The sequence below is a fragment of the Notechis scutatus genome, chromosome 2 (genome assembly GCF_049901735.1).
Source record: "Notechis scutatus isolate UNSWTSFEM ecotype Mainland chromosome 2, rNotScu1.2, whole genome shotgun sequence".
Lineage (NCBI taxonomy): Eukaryota > Metazoa > Chordata > Lepidosauria > Squamata > Elapidae > Notechis > Notechis scutatus.
Genome location: NC_142010.1, coordinates 199,664,443 through 199,690,947, shown reverse-complemented (window position 1 = coordinate 199,690,947; position 26,505 = coordinate 199,664,443). Strand labels below are relative to the sequence as shown.

General features: G+C 40.5%; 1 protein-coding gene across 2 annotated transcripts in view; it reads right to left on the bottom strand.

Annotated features, from left to right (window-relative positions):
- The window catches only part of MAMDC2 (MAM domain containing 2), a 54,182-nt gene extending 40,194 nt beyond the window's left edge, over positions 1–13,988 (bottom strand). Inside the window, exons 1-2 of one of the 2 annotated variants that reach the window (XR_015748038.1) lie at positions 13,594–13,969; positions 12,529–12,645 (exon numbers count right to left, since the gene is read on the bottom strand). Coding sequence is in view for 1 of the 2 variants with exons in the window: in XM_026675386.2 (XP_026531171.2) it covers positions 12,529–12,645; positions 13,594–13,939 (463 nt within the window). In the remaining variant the exon portion in view is untranslated. Of the gene's footprint in view, positions 1–12,528; positions 12,646–13,593 lie in introns of both variants that reach the window. The other variant, XM_026675386.2, reaches the window with a different exon arrangement.
- Between the last annotated feature and the right edge of the window lie 12,517 nt (positions 13,989–26,505).

Sequence of the window (26,505 nt, the reverse complement as noted above, 5' to 3'; positions counted from 1 at the left end):
TCTTCTATTCATAATAGGAGTGTACAATAAGGAAAAGGCCTGCTTCCCCTATAGACTCACCCTCCACAAAATTATTGCGAGAATTATTTGTTCCATAATTTAGATAGCATATGTTTTTCAAAAGATGATGCATAACAGTCAAGTGGATTAATGCATCTCCATAAAGAAAAGTGCAACACTATTGGGAATAAAATGACATGCACAGAATTTTGGCAATGTGAGCTACTGTTTTTTTTTTTTTTATTATACTGCTTTCCTGATCTAATTCTATTGCCCAGATTCTATGTAAAAATACCAAAAGCTGCCAATCAAGTTTGGTAAAAGTCCTAAAACTTGAAAACTTTTCTTCTGAAAAAGACTAAATTAGCTCTGCCTCTTTATAAAATAAAGCCCTTATTCCCCTTGTCAGCTCCATTAGCAGAATCATGCTAGTTTCCTGCTGTCATCATGCATTCATAAATTTCCAGAGCAAGAGTCCCAACTAAATATTATCCTTTTGGCAGAATTGTAACGAGACACAATAATGTAATGATTAAATAACATAGCTAAAAAGCTGTGTGATGCCTCATCTCTTCCACCATAGTAACCACTTACAGAAATTGTGTGAGGCACAAATATGGTTTCCCCCTCCCCAGGTTTTTTTTTTCCTCCAGTACTTTAGAATATTTTTACTAAAAAGAAAATATTCCAAAATATTCCTGAAGTAACTAAAAGGAATACTCAGGTTGCTTTTATTTTAGCAATGCAGAACTATACATTTTAAATAACCATTTTTACTAAACTGCTGCAATGGGAATCATAACTTTTATGATTTATGAATTTCCTGATATACCAAACCACTTAAAGAAGATCGGAGATTATATTTTATATAAAGATTTGTCAGCAGAAGACAGCAAATTTGGTGAGAAAAGGCGCTCGCTTTGCCTCCAAAGTAATCCATCTAAATCTTTCTAACCTACATTTGCCAAATCAAACATATCAAAAAATAACCGCATACTCCTACAGAAACATATTTTTAAAAAGCTGACAGTATGCATTCATGGTAAGATAGGCAAACAGTGAAGGGATCCAGAGGCAAAGTTATAATACTGTACAGGAGAAATTTCCTTTTTCTACCAGATTATGCTGCTTTTTACAAAGATAGATACTAAGATTTCCAAAGAGATTTTTACTCTTACACTAAACTCATGAAAATATGCTAATCTTAAAGTATTGTTACAAATATAGGGCCAATATTTTAAGATTGTCTGTGCAAGTTCCTTTGACTCAATACGAATCTGACAGAGCTCTCAACAATTGGAATCAGTAAGACGTTTGACAAAGCAGACCACAACCATCACCACCAGATGGATTCAAAACTGGCTGACAAATCACAATGTGTAGCCCTCAATGGAACTACATCTACATGGAGAGAAGTATGCAATGGCGTACCCCAAGGCTCTATCTTAGGTCCAGTATATCTTCATAATCTATGAAGATGACGGGATGACATTTGCAGATGATACCAAGCTTGGAGAAAAAGCCAATACTGTAGAAGCTAGGCTCAAGTTCCAGAAGGACTTAAACAGACTTGAAAACTAGGCCCTATCCAATAAAATTCAATTCAGAACAGTAACAGTGAGAAGAACTTAGGAGATCTAGTTGATAACCACCTAAGTATGGGCCAGCAGTGTGCTGCAGTTGCCAAAAAAGCCAATAGAGAGTTAGACTGCATCAACAGAGGAATATTATCAAGATCACATAAAGTATTAGTACCACTATATACTGCTTTTGTAAGACCATACTTGGAATACTTCATCCAGTTTTGGTCACCATGATATAAAAAAGATACTAAGACTCTAGAAAAAGTGCAGAAAAAAGCAACAAAAGTGATTGGGCTAGTGAAGAGAAGGACTGGGGTGACATAACAGTCTTCCAATATTTGAGGGCCTGTCACAAAGAAGAGGGGGTCAACCTTAAGCATTAGTGCACTGATATACAAACTTATCTATCACTGGGGGAAAAAATGCCTAAGTGCATCTATATTCTGTAAGTTAACGTCAAACTGTTCATTTTAAAAGGCTGGTCAAAATCATTCTAGGTTAGCAAACTTGATATTAATACTTCTCTCCAAATGACAAATAAACTCTCTTTTTTAGAAACATTTCAATGCCATTAAGTGTTGGCATACTAACATCTTAAACATTTCACTACTTATCAACTTTTAAGAAATAAATATGATATGACCACAATGCCTATTCTGCAACACTTACTTAGCATCTTGTTCCTAGATCAGATTGGCATCTACCAAATTAAACTACTACCTAAAAAGGAAAACAGAACAAAGTTGTATAAACTGAGCCAAACTGCACTCGGTGATTTCACTGACCTAATGTAGCACAGGTTTAAACAGTATAATTCCATTCGGTATGTGAATGTTGAGAAGGAGAAAGGCTTTCAGATATATTGTACATGTTCACTGGCTAAATATAAGACATAAGTAAATCACTGAAGAACACAACCTCCTCCCCATCTGTTGATGTCCCTCTGGTGCAAGGGGAACTTTTCTGAACATGAATGGGAGGTAATTAGGCACTGTATTATTTGCATAGTGCCCCATTATTGAAAATTAAACTGGAAAGTCTTTGATTTCTTCTTTAAAAAAGAAAAGGCTATACTACAAAAATTTTAGAAGTATTTCAGAATCTTATAAAAGTGAGTTTCTATTATGCTATTCCTAAGCATCTTTATTGTTCTTATGAACTCCAGTAAATGTTCAGGGTGACGCAGCATTCTTTCACTGAAAAAAGAAAAATAAGTTTTCCATATATTCACCTCACAAGATAAATATTCTGCTCAAAGTGATTTTCAATCTAAAGACAATTTTTGAATCAAATGTTTTCAAGAATTCTTTAGAAACAAAGAACAATTTATGGCAATTCTAATTATGAAAAACAATGGTTATAATAAGAAATACTGACAGCTCTTACTTATGAAATGAATTAATAATCTAACTACTTTATCAAAGTCAGGTTAATAAATCAATTCTAAAAGCACCCCCCAAAAAAAATTGTGAATGACAGAAGCTTAACTGTACCGAATCAAAACGGTTAATACAAGAAACACTGCAGCACAAAATACTACTCAAAAGTACACAAAACTCTTTATTTTCCCAAAACAAAAATATATTTAATAGTCTGTCATGTTGATTTAACCGGATTATTGTGCTATTCACCACATACTGTACAGATGTTCTATGATTCATTGATACTATTCAAGCACAAATCTTCAGGTCAGTCACTAGAATAGCAGCAATAAATCTAACTAACCAAAGATGTTACTAAATTCAAAATATCATCTAGTTTCTAGAAAAATAAAACAATATTTTTATTCTTTTCCATGTCCAACAATTTTAAATGAGTGAACTCAAGGTTGAAATGGATATTACTCTTATTTCTAAAAAATCATATCATCCCTATATTATACCACATCTTACCATAAAACATCATCATATACTAAGGGATGCAACATATGTTATCTTTTGGACTATGTACACACAAACCTTATTAGATCACTGTTAATAATGCTACCAAAATTACTGTTTCTTCACCATCACCTAACTGAAGTTGATCGTCTGAGTGAAAAGATAAAAATGCCTCTTGGAGTTCAGTAAGCCCCATAGCTTACTGAATAGCTGAACACAACATACAGTCTGTAAGTTACCCACATATGCTGTAGAGTAATTATAGGCACAATGTAGCCAGAAGTATGTTTTAATGCAGGCACAGTATAGTACATAGAGCAATCGTCTCCAATATCATATATGTGGACCAATGCCTGGAATTCCACAGCCAGTAGGATTATTGCTGTGAATTTAAATAGCTGCAGTCCATACAATTCAGAAAGTTCCTTGGCAGTGAATCAAATTATTCAATTCTGAAGCACATTAAGGTCATCATGAGTCAATTTTTCAAGAATATGAAAAATCTCTCCTCTTAATCGCTTCATACAAAAACTCCATCAAATGTAGAATCCATTTCCAACAATAGTACATCATATGCTCCCAGAAAATAAACAAACTAAAAGACTCAAGGTCCAACCCACCCCTGAAAGGACCTAATGGCAAAGACGACACCATCGAAGCAAACCTCTTTAACACATTCTTTGGCTCAGTATTTGTAAACAGCAATGGATCAAGCCCAGTACTTCCTAGTTGAACCACAGACAACTATAGTGATCTAATACATATCCATTTTACAGAAGACATTGTTGAAAAAGCACTGCGCAATCTAAAACCATCTCTATCTATTGGACTGGATGGAATATGTGCCTACTTCTTAAAAACGCTATCCACTGCCATAGCCGAACCTCTAAGCATAATCTTTGAAAAATCTTTCAGGACCAGCTCCTTACCAAACCTATGGTTACAAGCCACGGTCATCCCCATCTTCAAAAAAGGAGACCCCAGCCTCGTTGAAAATTACAGACCAATCTCCTTATGCTGCTTCACCTGTAAAGTCAGGGAATCAATTATTAACCAATCCATTATCCTCCACTTAGAGACAAACAACCTACTCTCTAATAAAAAAATTGGTTTCAGAAAAAAAACTATCCTGTAATCTGCAACTCTTACACTGCAAAAACATATGGACTACACAACTTGATCAGGGCAAAGCAATAGACACAATCTACATAGACTTCTGTAAAGCCTTTGATTCAGTGGTACATGACAAACTACTACTAAAACTAAAATCTTATGGTATCTCTGGACACCTACATAACTGGATAGAAGCATTCCTGTCAAACAGACAACAAATGGTCAAAATTGGGAGCATCCTATCAAATTCTGTACCTGTCAACAGTGGTGTCCTCCAAGGCAGTGTTTTAGGACCAACTCTCTTCATACTCTATATAAATGACCTCTGTGATCATATTAAGAGCAACTGCGTTCTCTTCGCTGATGATGTAAAGCTATTCAACACCACAGACAATACTACTACCCTCCAAAAAGACCTTGACTATGTATCAGAATGGTCAAACAAATGGCAACTTCAAATCTCAACAATTAAATGCTCTGTCTTACATATTGGCAGAAAAAAATCAAAAAATAAAATACAAGCTAAATAGTCAAGACCTTGCTGAGGATCCAAACTTTGTCAAGAACCTTGGAGTACTCATCTCAAATGATCTAAGTGCTAGAGCCCACTGTAACTACATAGCCAAAAAGGCATTAAGAGTTGTTAATCTAATCCTACGTTGCTTCTTCTATGGTAATATCACACTACTAACCAGAGCATACAAAACATTTGCTAGACCTATACTTGAATACAGCTCATCAGTCTGGAACCCATATCATGTATCTGATATTAACACAATTGAAAAAGTCCAGAAATATTTCACAAGAAGAGTTCTCCACTCCTCTACTCATTGCAGAATACCTTATGCCACCAGACTTGAAACTCTAGACCTAGAAAACCTAGAACTACGCCGCCTCCGGTCCGATCTAAATATAGTATATAAAATCATACATTGCAATGTCTTACCTGCAAATGAATACTTCAATCATAACAATACAAGAGCACACAATAGATACAAACTCAAGGTTAACCGCACCAAATTTGACTGCAGAAAATACGACTTCAGCAAGAGTGGTCAATGTTTGGAATACTCTACCTGACTCTGTGGTTTCTTCCCCAAACTCCAAAAACTTTAATCTTAGACTGTCTACTATTGACCTCACTCCCTTCCTAAGAGGCCTGTAGGGGGCGTGCATAAGCGTACCAATTGTGGCCTACTGTCCCTGTCCTATTGTTTTTTTATTTTTCTTATAAGCATCTATCTCATGTATTCAAAACTATATTTATTCTTATACCTGTATCTTGTAAGCGATTGACAAATCAAATAAAATGTAAAATGTAAATGTAAAAAATGACAAGGAGTTATCCTACATTGTTTAAAAGCCAAAACATAACCTTTCAAAAAATAAGGAAACATGCCACTTACCTTTTTAGTTTTATGAGTTTTTAGACATCCAGATTTTAACAGAATACCAGGGTTGAAAGATATCTTGGAGGTCTTGCATATTTATAGTAGAAGCAATCTTCTTCAATACTCTATGGCCCTCTTAATTAAAAGATCAGATTCCCCAAATATTGCCTTTCTGCTAGTTTTTTCTGAACTTTCATTTGCTTCTAATATAATGAAAACAAATTATCATACAACTAATGTATTGGACAAGGTTCCATTTTTTGGAAAGGAAAGTAGCACTTCCTTAATATAAAGAGTAAGATTTAATATTATCCCATTTTCAAATGTAAACAGTAAAACAGTATCTTATTTTTAAATATTAAGCACTTTATGAATTTCTTATTTATCTGAGATTTGAATCTTTATGAGATCTAGATTATCCTTTATTTGGAGCAAGGCTTTTCTCAGGAGCCCTGGTATTTTAGAATACCATTATGTAGAATGCCTACTAATGTTCTTAGAATGTTTCCTTTCAGAAGCAACTGAAAAGTTTTCCTATTCCATACAGCTTTTTCCAAATTAATCCTCTTCTTCAAATTTTTGTTCTGTGACTTTAATTTTTCCATTTATTTTATAGAATATTTCAACTGGCTTTAACTTATATAGTTATAAATCAACTGCCGGAATCCTCACACCTTAATTGTATAAACCAGAATAAAACCATGCACACCAGCTGTTTCCTTAATAATTTGTAATCTGTAAAAGATAAGCTTCCATGTGGAGGTACATATATGCATGTAGGGTTCCTTTCCTGTGGGAGAACAATATGTATTAGTTTTCTGAATGTTGTCCCTCTGGAAGGATATGTACTCATATATACTCATTCCATGTGATCTCTAGGCCCTATAAACAATAGCACTAATTACATGTTAGCAAGGTCTGTGGCCTGTGAAATATCAGCAGAATACCCCTAAAAGACTGTTTTCAGTCTAAGAAGGAAATATATGAATATTGCAAATCAAATAAGAAACTGGCAATGTTAATACCTGGCTTCTAAATAGAGAAACGCTGGTGGCTGCCAAGGAATAAGACAAATTCCTGTTGAATATTAAGAGATTTTAATCATAAGAACAATTCATTATTAGAACTGGTTACCAAGGGAACAGTGAACTAGATGTGTGCAAGCAAAGGAGGCTGAACAGCTATGTGTTACGAATACTTTGGATTGCTGCATGGATCACAGGGTTGAATTCAGTGGTCTAAATGTCCCATTCAATCAGTGGCTTCCACGGGAGGATGGTAAAAACCAGCAGTATGGACAGAACATCAGAATACAAGGCCAGCATAACAACCAATTTATTACAAAAATGACCCAGAGGGGAGAAGAAATCATATACTAGATCTGATTCTTGTCTTAGAGTGGTAATAATATGGAGTTGGGAGATGCTACTATCAATCCCTTTTCAGTTTGCCACAGCATCCCAACCCATCCCCCGCAGGAAGATTAAACCTATTCAATCAGTCCCTCTGACTTCCAGACACCTCTCGGTTCCAATTAGGTTTTGGAAGGAACAAGGGATTGTCCCCGATACTGAGGCTTCGAATGAGGCAGCACGGAGGCTTTAGACTGGATTGCGCCATCTCGCCTGCGACAGACTACAACGTGCCCTTGGTTTACTGAGGATCTCTGCTGGATAAAGTAACAGAAGATATGCCTAGGGAGCCATTGGAGGAAATCTAGGAGCAAGTCTCAGCATCCTTTAAAGCTTATGGCAAAAATACCTTATGTTTCTCTGATGTGGCTAATTTTGCTTTTGGTCCAAACCCCTCCTGGTTTGTCAAGCCTCCAGACCGGTAGCCCATGCCTGAAAGAGGCGAAAGAGGTACTGGTTTGTCTCTCCTCAAAAGAACAGCTTTGGATCAGGCAGAGCTGGACTATTTTCATCCAGATTCCAATCTTCTTTCTTTAAGGTTTTTTTTTTTTTTTTTGGAGAAGGTAGTTAACTGACAGGTTCAAAGTGTGCTGAAGGAAGCAGATTATCTGGACCCCTTGCAGTCAGGTTTCAGACTAGGATACAGTAATAAGCAGCTTTGATTGTGCTTGATTACTTCTGGTTGTCTCAGGATGGGGGAAGTGTATTCATCCTGGCCCTCCTTGACCTCTTAGCAGGTTTTAACAACATTGACCATAGTATACTTCTGGACTAGCTGAGAGCTTTGGGGAGCTGTTTTGTAACTTTTGTTCTGCTTCTTCCAGGGCTGATTCCAGGGGTGGGATTCAAATTTTTTAACAACCGGGGCTGTGGGCATGGCTAGGTGGGCGTGGCCATGTGACTCGGTGGGTGTGGCTTCTTCTTCTTTTTGCAGCATCCCCCCCTCCTTTTTTTGCGTCAGGGAAGCCTCCTGGGCAAAGCAATAAGACAGCGAGGGGAATCCCAGCACAACTGATCATCCAAACAGCTGATCGTCCTCTCCTTCCTTCCTCCTCTCCTTCCTTCTTCCTCCTCTCCTTCCTTCCTTCCTTCCTCCTGGGCAAAGCAGTAAGACAGTGAGGGAGATCCCAGCAAAGCTGATCATTGGAACAGCTGATTGTCCTCTCCTTCCTTCCTCCTCTCCTTCCTTCCTCCTTCTCTCCTTCCTTCCTTCCTTCTTCCTGGGCAAAGCAGTAAGACAGTGAGGGAGATCCCGGCACAGCTGATCATTGGAACAGCTGATTGTCCTCTCCTTCCTTCCTCCTCTCCTTCCTTCCTCCTTCTCTCCTTCCTTCCTTCCTTCTTCCTGGGCAAAGCAGTAAGACAGTGAGGAGATCCCGGCACAGCTGATCATTGGAACAGCTGATTGTCCTCTCCTTCCTTCCTCCTCTCCTTCCTTCCTCCTCCTCTCCTTCCTTCCTTCCTTCTTCCTGGGCAAAGCAGTAAGACAGTGAGGAGATCCCGGCACAGCTGATCATTGGAACAGCTGATCGTCCTCTCCTTCCTTCCTCCTCTCCTTCCTTCCTCCTCCTCTCCTTCCTTCCTTCCTCCTGGGCAAAGCAGTAAGACAGTGAGGGGGATCCCAGCACAGCTAATCATCAGAACAGCTGATCATCAGGAGGGAACAAAAAGAAAAACCTTAAGACTGGGTGGGAGAGAACGCAGTCAGCGTTGTTGCGCATGCGCGATAAGGGCTGGCTGGGTGGGGCGGGGCGGGCAGAGAGTGGCAGGGCCAGCCAGGGGCACAATTTGCCGATTCTCTGAACTGTGCAGAATCATAACAACCGGTTCTATAGGACCGGTCCGAACTGGTAGAATCCCATCCCTGGCTGATTCCCATTGGTGATGATGGGAAGAGGAAGGGTCTAGAATAGATGTAGACCCTACTATGTGGGGTACTTCAAGGGTCTCCCCTCTGCTTTTTAAAATCCACTGCTGGAAGAAGTCACCTGTGAGCATGGGATACAGCAATTGTATTACATTCGATGGATAGACTAACCTAGCAAATAGAAAATTGTGCTTCGAAAAAACCTCAAACAAATATGCAGGATGAATAGGTAGTATAGGAATAGATGGATAAATGGTAGTCCTAGACCTAGGCTAAGTGACTTAGACTCAACTTGCTGAAAAACTTTATAATATGATTCTCTGAGCCAAAATAGAAAGATAACACAACTTTCCTCAATCACTTTGTTTCTTACCTTGACATAGATACACTGCTTGCACAGAAACATCTTCTAGCTTTGATAAACACTAGAGAACACCAAAGGGAGAATGTGGTCTTGAAGCCTTTTCCAGTAGCATTTTCAAAAACTAGAAGAGATTTATGTGGACTGATGTACATAGAGAAATTGTTTTCAGTTTTGTAAGTATAGGTGATGCTGAGAAGAGGCTCTGAAGCAGACAAAAAAAAAAAAAAAGCAACATGGTTGCTCTTAGGTCCTCTGCTCCTATGCACTTAAAGAAGAAAATTACCTTCCTTTTACATTTTGATTCTACCAGTTCCATGAATGAATGAGTTTGTTTCTTCATAACATTTAGATGGCCACCTAATCCTTAAGAGTCTGACTCTGGATGACATACAAAATAATTAAGGTTTCAGAGAAGGGATCTGGAATGTATTCTCTCTGTCAAAATGTGTGAAAAGGCAAATATACTGGGAAGAAGGCAGTCCACAATAACCTTGTCCTATGTCATGTAGAGCTTTATAGATGACAACTAAGACCTTCAAGTGCATTAAAGGCCTATAAGAAGCAGGTCTAGCTTATTGAGTGAAAGTATTATACAAGTGTAACAAGAAGTATCCATAATTACCCATGACACGAATTCTGGACCAATTCTGAAGCTTAAGAATGGTAGTCAAGGACAGTCTTATGCACAGTAAGTTGCAATCCATTTAAGAGATGAATAAGATATGAGTGACCATCAGCAGGTCCCTGAATCCAGAAATGGACATAAGGGAAAGGCCACTTGGCCTTTTCATGCAGGAGCTGTGAGACAAGGAACACTCCCAAATTACAAGCATGTCAGTGCTTTTAGGATCTGTGGGGCCCAAAACACATAACCACTTGCTCTTGGTAAGGTTCATTTAGGCAGCCAAGTCAAGCAATATACAATTCAGTGTAAGCATATTGATTGTCAGACCTCCTGGGGAAGCTTTCCAGAATCTAGGCTTTTTATAATCTTTTTATGTCAATGTATCTTAAAGTGTGGCCCAAGGACCCTCACCCAACACATTCTCAACACAAATCAAAATTATTTGTCAGATATTAAAGATAGCTGCAAAAAATTTAAATGACTTTCTTCTGATTCTTCTGTTTGTTAAAAGATTATTTTTTCATGGAAAATGTGTAATGGGTTTAATACTTTATTTCAGTAAATACTGAACATGCATGTCAATGTTTAAAAGGTATTATTTATATAACCCATACAAACAAAATTTATTTTGGGGTGATCCATAATTTTTAAAAGTGAGAAGGGGTCCTGAGGACAGAAAGTTTAAGAAATGTTGCATTATATCATCTCCTCTCCCATCTATTAAATAGGACACACACACAAAATGTGGAACATTCTTTATTCACAGATATTCTTTATCAGACAGATGCAAGACATCCTGTCTGCTGCAAACATATCAGCATCTCTGCTTGAGACAGTGATAAAATGCTTAACTACCGTGTTTCTCCAATAATACGGCCTCCACCAATAGGAAGGCCCAGCATGATTTCTCGGCATGAGGTGAAATTAAGCCCCGCCCCCAAAATTTAGGCCTATTCAAACCATGCTTTTCCCTGCCATTTCTCACATCGTTTGTTAGAACTACACGAGGTGAACAGAAAAGGGCGGGGGGGATGGGGAGAAAACTTGCCTTTAGGAGTGCCCTGCAGGTAGCCTAGGCTAGAATACCCCAATAGCCAATAGAAGCTCCCTGAAGGCAGAGTCCCCAGCTGCTTCAGGGCGTGGTGTGGCTACCCGTGTCCCCTCACCTTTAGGGCAGTCTCTTTCGGGCGATGGAAGCTCCCCAAGTGCAGTCACCAGCCACTTCGATCGGCCGGTAGAAGCGGCCTTGGGGCGAGCGTACACACACACTCCCCTCGCCGCGAGGCTGCTTCTATTGGCAGACGAAAGCTCCCTTGAAGGCAGAGTCCCCAGCCGCTTCAGGGCGAGGTGGGGCTGCCCATGTCCCCTGCCTTTAGGCAGTCTCTTTCGTCACCAGATGGGCCGGTAGAGCTCCCCAACATGCAGTCACCCCCGCGAGGTTGCTTCGATCGGCTGGTAGAAGTGGCTGCCGTTTGCCTTTAGCAGTCTCGGGATGGAGTCCCAAATGTAGCGCCACTTGACACACATTCCCCACACCACTCCCCTGCCATGAGGCCGCTTCTACCGGCCGATTGAAGTGGCTGGTGACTGCATTTGGGGAGCTTCCATCGCCCGAAAGAGACTGCCTAAAGGCAAGGGGACATGGGCAGCCACGCCTTGCCCCGAAGCGGCTGGGGACTCTGCCTTCAAGGGAGCTTTTGTCTGCCGAAAGAAGCAACCTCGCGGCGAGGGGAGTGTGTGTGTGCGCTCGCCCGAGGCCACTTCTACCGGCCAATCGAAGTGGCTGGTGACTGCATTTGGGGAGCTTCCATCGCCCAAAAGAGACTGCCTAAAGGCGAGGGGACACAGGCAGCCACGCCATGCCCTGAAGCAGCTGGGGACTCTGCCTTCGGGGAGCTTTCGTCTGCGGCCTCGCGGCGAGGTACGTGCGTATGGGCCGCTCTAGGTGGGGGAGGAAATTAAGTCACCCCCGAAAAGACAGCCTAGCCGTTTTTTCAGGGGTCAAAAAAAAATAAGGCCCGGACTTATTTTGTGAGAAACACGGTACTTATAGACAGACCTACACATAATGTCTAGAATAATTTAAATTCAAGTAATTAAGTCAGTCAGTAAAAGTATTTGTGTGGAGTATGGAATGTGTGTGTGTGTGTGCGTTTTTCTTTTAATTTGGCCTGCAACTAAGTCTGTAGATAGAAATCCAGCCTTTTAAACATCTAAAAACTAAGCAGAAGATAATACAGCTTTAATTATGTGGTTTGAGAAGAGATGACCCTAGGAAAAACCTCTTTCTTACCTTCCTCATTCAAAATCCATGTGAGAGCGGTGGTGTCCGTTTCATAGCCACAAGTGCTGTCTTCAAAGGCACAAGAGCCAGCAGAGTATGACTCAAGGGCTCTGGCTAACTGCAAAACTAAAGAAGACAAAGCTGGCTTAGTTTTCAACAAAAAGAGATTGGATCCGCTGTGAAAGAGTGTCTGTGAGAAATATCAGGAAAGCAAGTGTTTGGCTTAATTCAATGGAAATCAACTGTGCACTTCTGCAGTAGAAGCAATAAAAAACGGCAGTAGCCGTCCCAACAGTTACCAAGACTGCCTCCCAGTGATACAGAGGTAACACGATTGCAGCAGATTCCAATACAAATTTTATCTCATTTGCCCCTCTAAAAATCTATTACAAGACCCAGTAACTGCATGCTTCATGCACCTGCTCTTCTGTCAATGTCCTCTATTATGCCTTTCTCTATCAGCCATGACCCCAATGCATTTTCTAGGGCATTGATCCAATGGGGGTGGGTGGGAGGGAGAGATAGGAACACTTTAAAAAAAAAAATCTGGGAAATGCAATATCCTAAAATAAGTTCAGCTTCCAAATGCACCTCTTAAGAGATCTGAAGATGCTTCTCCTAGAATAAAGAAGTCACCAATACAGACTTTACTACAGAATTAATTAGGAGACTCAACACTTTTTTTGGATTAAAACAGAGACCAGGTTATCAGACACGTGAGAGCTACGCTGTGTTTCTATGACACACCCATTTTTTTTGTGTGTGAACGGTCCTCTCTCTCTATGCAATTATCACTTTCTCTGCCTCAACAGTTAGTTGTCTCTGGATCTTTTCTCCTAGTAATCTAGTAACGTACTATTGCCTCACAATAAGTTTCCGTCCGTCTGTCAGACTACGGTTCCTAAAGCTTCTGCTCCAATTGATTTTCCCGGCTCTTCGTTTTCGCCGCAAAGCCACCCCAACGCCCACTCCCACACGCACCCCATCCCGAAAGCTGTTCCAGGTGCAGGAACCGAGCCGTCGCCTCCTCTCTTCTCTCCCCCCCCCCCCGCCTCTGCCGCCGCCTTACCTTACCTTGCACGGCGAGAAGGCAGCGCAAGTTCATCGCGGCGCCAGGAGTGCGGAGGCCAAAGCGCCGTGAGGCTAATCTCCCGCTTTGAGGAGCCGAAGGCGCCGCGCGCAATGCCAACTGAGAGCCTGAGAAGCCCCGAGCAGCCGAGTCAAAGCAGCAACCCTGTGGTGGGGGGAGAAGGGAGGAGAGGGAGGGGCTGAGCTTGGACAGCCTCGGAGGCAGCCCGCCAGCTCCGACGGAGGGAGCGAGGGAGGGGCTGCTCGAAGCAACGGAAGGAGAAGATCCGTGAGGGAAGCCCCCGCGGTCTCCACACGGAGTCAAGACTTCTCCTCCTCTTCCCTCAGCCATGGGCAACAGCTTCCCAGGGACGCGCGGGCGGGAAGCCGCTCGGCTCGAAGAATCCGCTCCCAGTTGCTAAGGAGAGCCTCGAGGCGGCGGGGGCCGGTGGACTTTCTGTGTTCCGCACCAGGGGATGGAGCCGTCGGAAGGTGGGCTGCTGGGCTTCAAACGCTGGTGCTCCTGAAGGGGTTTGGGCTGTTGTCGCTGGTAAAAAAAAGGCCCTTAGGCGATGGGTGGGGGGGAGGAGGAGGGAAAAATCTAAAGTGTTAGCTGGACTATCATTTTTACCTAGCTCCGGGATTCCTCCCTTCTTCAAACAGAAACAAATTTGTATGTGTGCAGCATGCTTCTGCATATATGAGTTATTAACCAGATTGCAGGTTCCTGCCTTCACTGCCACTCACTTGGAATACTGCAATTCGCTCTGTGTGGGGCTGCCCTTAAAAACAAGAAACTGATGGGCTAAAACAGTGGCCCCCAACCTTTTTTGTACCACGGACCGGTACAAAATGTACAAAATGATCCACGGACCGGTAATGTGAGGCTCCGCCACCATCGGGACAGCTCTTCGTTCGAAGCGGCCACCCCACTTCGATGAAACTAAGGCGCGAGGATTCCTTCAGCACCCGAACGCCACTTTCCAACCGACGACCGACAAGCTCACCCGGAAGCACTTTCTCAAGCGCCGTCGAAACAAGATGGCAGCACCCAAGCAAAATAGGCGGCCTGGTACAAAATGATCCACAGACCGGTACCAGTCCGGGGCCCGGTGGTTAGGGACCCCTGGACTAAAATATAGTAGCCCAGGTTAGCCAGGACTTTCTAGCAGGAACCCATTATGACAATGCAGAGTGCTCAGGAGTTGGCTTCTAGGTGCATGACCCTCTGAAGTTCCCTTCCAGCCCTGGATTGCTATGCTGTTTCAAAGTATCCTCTGAAGCTACCAGCTGTTTGTGGTCCTTCCTTCCTCTCCTTTTTCCCTCCTTCCCGCCCTCCATCCATCTCTCCCTCTTTTTTTAAAATAATGCTTTATTGATTTTTTTCCATTTATACATAATACCAATAGTTATTAAACAGCGCTGTGACATTATATATACATTTATGTGTTCTATCAAAACTTACATAATACTTTCATACCCTCTTATTTATTATATACATTATTTATATTTTCTATTCTTATATCTATGATCAATCCAAATAAACTATGTTTCCCATACTGCATTGTATTCGGTGTCTGTTTTCCCTTTTAATTCCATAGTTAATTTATCCATTTCTGCACACTCTTAACATTTTTATTATTATTAAGCCTTCAGGTGGTATGGAGTTTGCCTTCCAGTACTCAGGTTTCTCTTCAGATTGTATAAAGCTTTCGCCTCCATCCATATCTCATTCACTTTCCCTTCCCTTCCCTCCCTCCCTCCCTCCCTCTTTCTTTCTTTCTTTCTTTCTTTCTTTCTTTCTTTCTTTCTTTCTTTCTTTCTTTCTTTCTTTCTTTCTTTCTTTCTTTCTTCTTTCTTTCTTTCTTTCTTTCTTTCTTTCTTTCTTTCTTTCTTTCTTTCTTTCTTTCTTTCTTTCTTTCTTCTTTCTTTTTCTTCCTTCCTTCTTTCCTTCCTTCCTTCCTTCCTTTTCTCTTCCTCTTTCCCCCTTGGATGAAGCCGAAGTACCTCCCCCCACTCTTTCCTTCCCTTACTTACTTACCCCCTCCCCTTCTCCTAAAAAATATTTGGCTTTCCTAAAGCCATTTGGTTGCAGCCTCTCCACCAAACCTCACCACCAAGATTTCACTGTGGCTTATGGCTACTGGCATTGGCTGATGGGTTGGCGGCTAACTGTCCCGGGCAGTGAAAAACCCAGGACGAACCATGCTTCGGCAAATTGGCAGCGCTGAAGCGGGTGGGACAAAGGGGCCGTGGCCCATTGCCCAGGGCTAATGGGCGGGGGCATGTCAGCAGAGGAGAAAAGTCAGAGGAGAATCCCCTAAGGAACACTGGTGGAGAAGGAGGTGCGGCCACCAGAGTCAACATATTGCCCTCAACAATCTGGGTTCTCATTTTACCCACCTCAAAAGGATAGAAGGCTGTGTCAACCTTGAGCCAGTGAAAATCGAACTGCCAAATTGCAGGCAGCTGGCGGTCAGCCGAAATAGCCTGTAATACTGCATTCTAACCACTGTGCAGAATACACAATTGTAATGAAGAATTCCTTGGAAGAGATAGGATATTTTTTAAATAAAAAATTAGGATAGAAAGACTAACAGGCACTTCTCCAATTTCATCAGGAGAGTTGTAGCTTTAATTTGTTAAGTGCACCCATACTCAGTTTAGGGTTTGCAGGACAGATCTTAAAGAATGAGAACACCAAGGGAGACACTAAGAAGGCAACCAACTTTTTTGAGAAAGTTTATTAAGAAATGAGGTAATACATTAGAAATAAGTAGGAATTTCCTGATAGTGAAAGCAATTAAGCAGTGGAACAGCTTATCTCCTAGAATTCTGGGTGCTCCAATCATTGAGAGTTTTCAAGAAAAGATTGGAGAACTATTTGTATCAGATGGTATGAGGACTTCTGCCTTGGGCAGAGGGCTGGATTAGAAGACCGCCAGGATCCTTTCTAACCCTATGTTTCTAAAATCATATAACATTGTCTCTGAATATATTTCTGGCATTGGGGGACCTTCTCCCAGTCAGTTGAATAAGCCCAAATGGTGAGAACAGTTTCCAGAATTCAAGTCACAAAGCGGTTGCTTTCTTTGAGCAAGCTGTATAGCCCTGCAACCTCTTTTCCCATCCACCCCCAGAGTTGTTCAATTTAGGCATCAGCAAAGGAAGATTAGATACTAATTAATTAGGACTGATTATGTTACTTGCTTTGGTAATGAAATGTCTACAAGAAAACCACAAAGCTCAGAGATGCCAACAACTCCGCATACTAATGAAGATTAAGCGTCTAGCAGGCGCTGAGTGCCTGCTATAACAAAACAGGAAAATATTTATCTGATTGGGGTTAGCACTGAAAATTATCTCATGGTTTGCAAGAATAAATAGGAAGAGTTAGCTTGTCTAAGCAGCTTGTCTTCCAGGTGTTAATTGAAAAATGCAGGTCAATCATAGGACAAGTGTTAAGCTAGAACAAAAAGAGGGATAGTGCAAAAGCCCAGAACAACAATACAAGCAAAGAATGAAGCCAAGAAAGCAGAACACAAAAGCAGAATACTGTAAAATATGGACTCAGGACACTACAAGAGAGGCACAAATAAATGATACTTGAAACCTTATATATAATCAATCTCTTACCAAAATTCTTTCTATAGCCATGCACAGAAAATGGGAAATACAGAGCACCTAATTCTGGAATACAAATATGACATCATAGGCACCACTGAAATTTGGTGGGATGATATTCTTGATTGGTAAACATCACGGAAAGGCTTCAATTTATTCAAAAGGAATTGATCCAAGACAAAGAGTATGGGTGTTGGAGAGGGGGAGGGAGGGAGGGAGGGAGGGAGAGGGAGAGAGAGAGAGAGAGAGAGAGAGAGAGATTGAATGTATCTATAAAGGGGGAGGTCATGATATATTACAGAAATGCAGCAGGTTTGCAAAAAGGAGGGAGCACATTCCGTGGAGGAACGGACGGACAAGCGACAGTACAGAACAGAATCATGGCAAATGGGAGAGATTTAGGATAGCCATTCATCCCTCAAATCTCACAGGATATTGTGATGGAATGTAGCCTGGATTCCTAGGGAGGAGGGGCTGCATTCCAGAGGACCAAGAGATAGCAAAGTTTAGATAATTTTGTTAGGAGAAAGACAAGATAGCTCCTTCCTAGAAGTTCTCAGAGTATAATATATTAGTGATGCAGATAGTTGCTTTAGTTTGGCAAGATTTCTGCTTATAGGGGAGAAACAATTGCTTAGAAGCTGCTTAGAAGTACTTTCTTAGGTACTTCTGCCTAGAAGCACCTCTCCATGCCTTTCTTGGTTTTGGAGCCAACAGGTATATCTGTTTCATTAGTGTAGTATAGGTTTAGTCTAGCAAGATCCTGTCTATATGATGTAAGTAAGTAAAGAACCTTGGCTGGATTGTGTTACAGTACATCATTCTTGACTACACCTGACATACACACACCGGGGGGGTGGGGGGGGAATGAATGCATGTAAATCCTTTTGAAAATATTTGGTAAAGAATCCAGTGCACCTTTCTGCATGAGGTGGCTCTTCTTTCAATGAAGCAATAAGAAAAGTGATTATGGGTGAGTTCAATTATCCTGACACCTGCTGGGACCCTAATTTTACCAAGAGCCAGTTGCCCAATGAATTCCCTTGGTCTACTTGTGGATAATTCCATGTGTTACCTTAATACTGATGTTCAGGGTTTTTGTTCTACCTCACCAGCGCCACTGCAGTTTGGTTGGAAAAGGCTGCACGGTGAAGTGTTGTCCTATTGTGCTTGGCCCAGTCATGCTTCCTAGAGCCTGCCAAATGGTTGTTTTTGGTCTCTTAGGTATTCAGTTTAATAGAAGGCAACGTCTGGGAAAATGCATCTGTCTTCCCCATTTCAATTATACTGTACATTTCTTCCCCAGCTAAATAATCATAGCTTGGATAGCAAAGAGACAAGCAAGCTCAGCCGGCCAAGACAGGAGAGTTAAGCTTTCTATTCACAGACATAGAAATGATGGTGGAAGTTAAATGTACAATATATTCTTCATCTTCTACCTCTTGAAGGAGTCAAAATAAAAAAAATTAAAAAAACTATCTTTATAAAAATATTTGGTAAGAGAAATCAGCAATACAACTATTCTCCATAAAATGAGACAAAGTATATGCTACGAATACATTTCTGAATCACTGTAGGTTCATGGGACAGCTATGTGCATTTGTCTATATATGTGCAAATGCAGCCTTCAAAGCATTGTTGTGTCTATATTAAAAGAGCCGGTTTGGTGTAGTGGTGAAGGCATCAAGTTAGAAACTAGGAGACTGAGTTCTAGTACTGCCTTATCCACAAAGCCAGCTGGGTGATTTTGGATCAGTCACTCTTTCTTACCCCTAGCAAGGAAATAATGGCAAACTGCTCACCAAAAAATGTAGCCAATAAAAGTGCATGAACCATCTATGTCAGGGGTGTCAAACTGGTGGCCCCAGGCCGGATACATCACACATAGGCCACACCTACCCCAGCTTCACGAAGGGGAGAAATGTCGCGATACATCATGTGACAGCAACATGACACAGCAAGTTTGATACCCATGATCTACATAGTTGTCATGAAGCAAAACCAACTCAAAGGCACTCCAAAAAAGTATAGTGATTGTCTACTCCTGAAATAGACTGCATTACCTCAATATTACATATATCTGCATAGAAAATAATATTTTTTTTATTCAGGGAAACCTTTTTCCGCTTGGTAGAACAAATGGGAACACAAAATGGATAAGGTTCAAAAAATTGGATTGTTTTGTGTTCCAGCATGGGAACACAAAATGGATAAGGTTCAAAAAATTGGATTGTTTTGTGGAGACACAAATTTCTAAATAGATGCCATCAGCCTTGCAAAAGCAAAAGACACCCCAAGTTACTGTACTCTATGGGGCGTATGGCCTGAGTTTTGGAGAGAGCCTATGGGTTGTCATGAATACAAGGTTTAGTGCATCTATTTGGTCCCTTAAACCCAAACACCGGTGCCACAAAATTGTTCTACTTTGGCCAGATGAGGTTTGTATTTAGAGGATTTCAATTTCAAATTCCAGATCTCATGAAACATATGTATATTTAGTGCTGTATATGAGTGTTCTTTTATTCACATCCATTCTCAGTATTTAAAACTGATTTTTAAACCAGCCACTGCCCTCTGCATTGCTTAGATTTTAAGGATAATGAATGATGTTGATCTTTCTGCTCCATTGCCCAGTTTATGATCAGGGCAGAATAAAACAATCCTTAAACATATTAAATCTGAGCTGCAAAAATCTGGACAACCACTAGATGGCAGCAAAGACATAAAGAAACCTCTTGTGACTCTCTCTCTCCAATTACTATTTATTGGGATTTTTGAGCCAGATGAAGTAGCTCTAACATATTAAGAGTGCTGTGTTTCTGAACTATATTTTCCCAACTTGATGGTGGAAGTTGGATTCAAGTTACAGTATAATGTGAATTGCTTGATGAATATTAAATATGCTGAATCCCCTGAAATATATCAAGGCTAAAGGTCACATACATAAGTACAAAGAAAGCTGAATAAAAGAATAAATTTTCCTTGTTTGGGAATGATAAAAGAAATTAATTTTCCATACGATATACCTGTTCACAAAAGAGATGGTGTACTAATAAAATTGGACTGAATTAAATTTGGAAAACATGCACAGGGAATTTCATTATTAAATTCTACAATGTGATAACCCATCTGACCTGTAACTAATTCCAAAAACCTGCAATCCCCAGTCTGCTTTTCAATCACATTGTCCTCACTTACTACAAATTGCAGAGACTTTCCTCTTGCTTTCAGTTCTCCACATGCAAGCCTGCTCCTTGCAGGCCACATCTTCATCCATTTAGTCATCCTAAATTAGCTGCCAGCCAAATAATCTGAAAATGTCCGCCAGAGAATACTCATTCTCTCTGCATCAAGCATAAGTGTGTCCTGTCTCCATCAGATTCTAGCAATCCTGGAAGGGAGTGTAGGAAGTTAGCACCCACCCCTCTCCTAGAAAATTGAAATATCCTAGGAAATATTAAAAAGGCAGAATATTTCCCCTAAAAGAGTAGAAACTCAGAAGCAGAAACTCACCTCAGAAGCAGAAACTCACCCTCACTTTGTTAATGGGTGGACCATTAAGGCCTGGGCCAGAATACTTTACATAACAAAGATCTCCAGGTAAAGTTATAGCAATTGCCAAAAGCCCTTTTCAGTGCATCATCATCCAGCAAGGCTCAACCAAGCCTGGAACTCAGGACAGCCTACAGAGTTGCCCCTGCATGGCCCCATGGGAGTCTGACATCCAATCAGAATACAAGCCCCAATTCAAATCCCAACAAAGGTTATAAAACCCAGGCACTCTCAGCACCTCAGTCTCTTTTTCTTGACTTCTTCCCTCACCTTGAAGTATATGATCATCCTTCCTTTTCACTCTGGAGCTCCAGGCCATGTGGTCCTGTCCACCATTAAACCTTCCAAACAGCCTCCATGTTTCCAATGTCTTTTTCCCCACTTGGAACTGAACCCAGAAGGATAATTCTTCCAACAGGAGGAAAAAAATTAACACTAATTAATTGGATTCGTTCTCTGCACACATATAAATCCATGCATTTACATCCATGTGTTTTTGTGGATTTCCATGATGGTTTGCAAAGCATTAATAAAATAATTAGTCTTATGGGAAAGTACAGATTCCTCCCTAATGATGGCACTGTGGCAGGCCATCCAAGGAACATGCAGCCTGTCTACCAAAGGTACTGAAGATCATAGATGCTCATAGAAATAAGAATTTAACCTTAATGACCAAGAGAGGTTTTTTTAAAAAAATGCTTATTGCCAAAGAGAACTTAAATATTTCAGAATGTACAGAATGTTCCGACACTTTTGTAGCCAGAGATGTGTGTTCCATTGAAAAGCATCAATTGATATCAATTGCAAAAGCAGAATATTCTGCCTAAGTGATAGACTTTATTAACCATTCATAACCAGCCACCATTCCGAGATGATCCTACAATGTCTTGTGAAGAAGTACAGCTTGTACAAATACATGCCTTCTACGTGACACCACACAAGCATGAGCTGAACTAGACAGAGGCTTTTCCAGCACCTTTCTGCAAATAATAAAAAGCCTGCTTTGTTTCTCATCATCTTCTGCAGCATTGGAATGGATTCAAATATGATCTAACATGTAAGAAGGCCAAAACTGAATCAGTTGCAAATTGAAATCTAAACTGCAAAGACCCAGAATCATTCAAGTATTAGATAACCAAGTGAGATCAAAATTCTAACTCTTGTAAACAGACAGCAAATGAAAACCGTAATGTCATACTTATTTTAATAAATAATCCTAATTCATGATTCTAGCATTATATTTTCAAAAGCATTGTACTGTCTCTATATAACTAGCATATTACGGTAATACTTTTGGAATTGAAGTACTTGTGCAGATTTCTATCCCTAAGGATGCTGGCTTGATTTCATGGGATCTTGAAATTTCTAGGTATACTGTGATATCCAATTTTTCGTAGTGTTCTCCACAGTAACTGGAGTAGTGGATAGTATCTACAATCTTGTTTCTACTAAATTAACATATTGAATAGCTTCACAGTTGCATGTTGTTTATTAGGACTATAAAAACAAAGTGCATGGCAATCACATTATTTAATCCTGTGCATGTTCTTTTTTTAACTGGAAGCAGTACAGTATTTCCTCAAAGACAAAATGTTAGAAATTAAGGCTGGGGAGAGGAAAATATATGGTAGCAGTATCAATGCCCAGTCTTGAAGAAAAATATATTGACTACATGACAGATGGAAAATAAAACATATTTGACATTCACTGGAGAAGCAAGAACAAGGTATTTTCTAGTAGTCAAAATGTCTGGAGAGCGGCCTAGACCGTTCCAAATGAAAGAATCAAGCAGATGTCAGACACAAAAGACAAGAAAGTTGCAGGAATCTAAGCAGCAGACATAAGAGCAATAACTGTAGTGATGGTGAGAAGATGCAGTAGTACAGACAGCCATTCTTTTTCCACCTGTAAGATATATTCTTTGTGCTCACATTTAAAACAAGCTTTACAGATTGTTTACCATTTCATAACCACTTTTACTTTTGAGCCTCTTATCTGTATTTTTAAAAATAGATTAAAAGCTGTTTACTACTCCAACGTCTAAAGAGGGGAGGATGAGGATGAGCAGCCAACACTAAAGATGATGCTTCACTTAAGATATTTTTGGCAGTCAATCGAGTTCTGAGTCAGACATTGGTAAGATGTGCTATCAAACTGTTGGAAGTTAAAACCCACCCCTCTCCTAGGAAAATGAAATATTTAGGATATACTAAAAAGACAGAATATTTCCCCTAAAAAGAAAAGGAGAAACTCAGAGGCAGAAACTCACCCCCCCAACCTTTGCTAATGGGCCATTACTCTGGCCTGGGCCAGTCTATTTTACATAACAAAGATCTACTCCAGGTAGAGCTATAATAGGAATTGCCCAAAGCCCTTTCATTACATCATCATCCAGCAAGGCTCAACCAAGCCTGGGACTCAGGGCAGCCTACAGAGTTGCCCCTGGAGGGCCCCATGGGAGTCTGACAACCAATCAGAATACAAACTCAAATTCAGATCTCAACAGGGACCCAGGGACCCAGTAAAACTCAGCATCCCTTTCTCCTTCTTTTCCTTCACCCAACATCTTGAAGCATGTGATCATCCTTTTCACTTTGGAGCTCCAAGCCATGTCCACCATTAAACCATCTTTCCAAACAGCCTCCATGTTTCCAGTGTCTTTTTCCCCACTTAGAACTGAACCCAGAAGGATATTTCTTCCAACAAGACCATCTCTAGATGTTGTGCTATTTACACATCTTGTCCTTTGAAAATTAGGGGAAACTGAACTTTTTGAACCTTGCCATCAGCTAGCCAGTTCCAGGTGTCTGTCCACTGTCGCTCTGGGAGTTTCTGATAGACTGAAAGCAATTCAGTTTGGAATGTTTTCTTTTTCCTCAGTAACTTTCTTCAAATCCCTTAGTGGCTACAAGCTGGATACCAATACCAGCCTAAGAAAGATGCCTACAAGACTAGCGCATTTTGAGAATGGTCTAGTAGTGATTAAGGCATCAGGCTAGAAACCAGGAAACTATACAAGTTCAAGTTCTAATCCTGCTTATGCAAGACTTTGTTATCAGCCCTAGGAAGAAGCCAATGACAAACTACTTCCAAAAGTGTTGTGAAGAAAACTTAAGGGACTAATTTAAGCAGTCTCCAGGAGCCAAGATGACCTCAGAGGCACACTCACACAAATATAGCACGAGAGACAATTAATAAAGCTACTTGGAACTCTAGAGATCCTTGTAGCTCAGAAAAAAATGAAAACTAAAATATTCATCTTTAAAATGACTCACATGGTGTAGTGATTTTGATACACTTGGGTATGTCAAGTGTGAATAATCCTGCTTCCATTACTTCAGACATACCCAGATGTTACATGAGGCTGCAGGCACAATGGTTGGAGTATATGGCAAAAAATGCCCAACCCTTTCCCTTCTCAGAAGTTCTCTAAGGTTCTCACAGCTGAATGAACGCGCAGATGGGGTTTGTTTCCTGCAATGCCATTCAGTTTCTCTGGAGACACCTACCACACACCCCTGGCTCCCAGCTCATGTTTCATTCAACGTGGGGAAAAAATTCTGCTATGTATGTCTTTGGAAAAGAGGGCGGTCACTTTTCCAGCTTATTTTATGAAGGGTCAAGAGGAACAGCTAGCTTAATAATGAGCACTGAAATTTCTGGTGGGGGAAGGAATAAAAAAAACGAATGGTTGAATGTATATTCTCATGCCTTAGGCAGTGGCTAGTCAAATTAAATACTAATTACAAGAGGTGTGAATTCCAGTTCCAATTTGCACCCTCCCTCATAATAATGGGAGCAACATGAGTACCTTCTGACCCACTGCTGGTTTGAAAGAGGTGCATTTGTTGGGAAGAGGTTTGTCAACATTCTTTACAGTTCATTGATACAAGTTCATCGTCTGTGAACTGTCCTTAAATATCACATTTCGGTTCTTACTATGTTACAGAGCCCCTGATTATGACATCGAACATGCAAACAAGCTAAATACACTACTAACATGGGCAGCATCCTGCTCACACGCTTTTATCTTTCTTGGTGACTTCAATCTACCTCATATTAACTGGACCCTTCACGAATGTACAACTGAACCCACACATGCAACCTTCTACAATGCAATAACAAATCTGGGACCAGAACAACTAGTAACCAACAACACTAGACTTAACAACTGCCTCGATCTCATCTTCTGCAATAGTTTGAATTCAATTTACGGAATACAAATTAAAGAACTCTTTTCCAACAGTGACCACAACATGATTGACTTTTGTCTCAACATACATCCACACAAAAATCATCACAATGACGTAATCCCCAATTATAACTTCAAAAACGGCAACTATGATCTTATAAACAACGATCTCTTATCCCTTGATTGGTCATCTCTACTCTCTGGATGCAATATTGTAGAAGACCATTACAACATATTTTTACTTGAAGTCAAAAGAGTCATCAAACTATATGTATCATTAACAACTCCCAAAATCAGAAAAAACAAATTATCCAAAACAATAAGGAAGCTTCAATCCAAAAAGAAATCACTTTGGCGGAAAAACAAATCTGGTCACGTTGTCAACTTCAAAAGCCGATACAAAAAGTTATGCCACCAGATAAAAACTGAATGCACCAATTATCACATTAAACAAGAAGAAAACCTTCTACGCACCAATTCCACCCGCGGTTTCTACAATGTTGTAAACAACAAACTAAAAGACTCAAGGTCCATCCCACCCCTAAAGGACCTAATGGTAAAGACTGCAACGATGACACTATTAAAGCCAACCTCTTTAACACATTCTTTGGCTTAGTATTTGTAAACAACAATGGATCATGCCCAGTATTTCCTAGTCGAACCACAGACAACTACAATGATCTAATACATATCGATTTTACAGAAGACAATGTTGAAAAAGCACTACGCAATCTAAAACCATCTCTATCTATTGGACCAGATGGAATATATGCCTACTTCTTTAAAAAGCTACCCACTGCCATAGCCAAACCTCTAAGCATAATCTTTGAAAAGTCTTTCAGGACCAGCTCCTTGCCAAAACTATGGTCACAAGCCACGGTCATCCCCATCTTCAAAAAGGGAGATCCCAGCCTAGTTGAAAATTACAGACCAATGCTGCATCACCTGTAAAGTCATGGAATCAATTATTAACCAATCTATCATCCTCCACTCAGAAATAAACAACCTACTCTCTTATAAACAATTTGGTTTTAGGAAAAAACTATCCTGTAATCTGCAACTCTTACACTGCAAAAACATATGGACTACACAACTCGATCAGGGCAAAGCAATAGATGCAATCTACATAAACTTCTGTAAAGCCTTTGATTCAGTGGTACATGACAAACTACTACTAAAACTAAAATCTTACGGTATCTCTGGACACCTACATAACTGGATAGAAGCATTCCTGTCAAACAGATAACAAATGGTCAAAATTGGGAGCGTCCTATCAAATTCTGTACCTGTCAACAGGGGTGTCCTCCAAGGCAGTGTTCTAGGACCAATTCTTTTCATACTCTACATAAATGACCTCTGTGATCATATCAAGAGCAACTGCGTTCTCTTCGCTGACGATGTAAAGCTATTCAACACCACAGACAATACTGCTACCCTTCAAAAAGATCTTGACAATGCATCAGAATGGTCAAACAAATGGCAACTTCAAATCTCAACAAATAAATGCTCTGTCCTACATATTGGCAAAAAAAATCAGAAAATAAAATGCA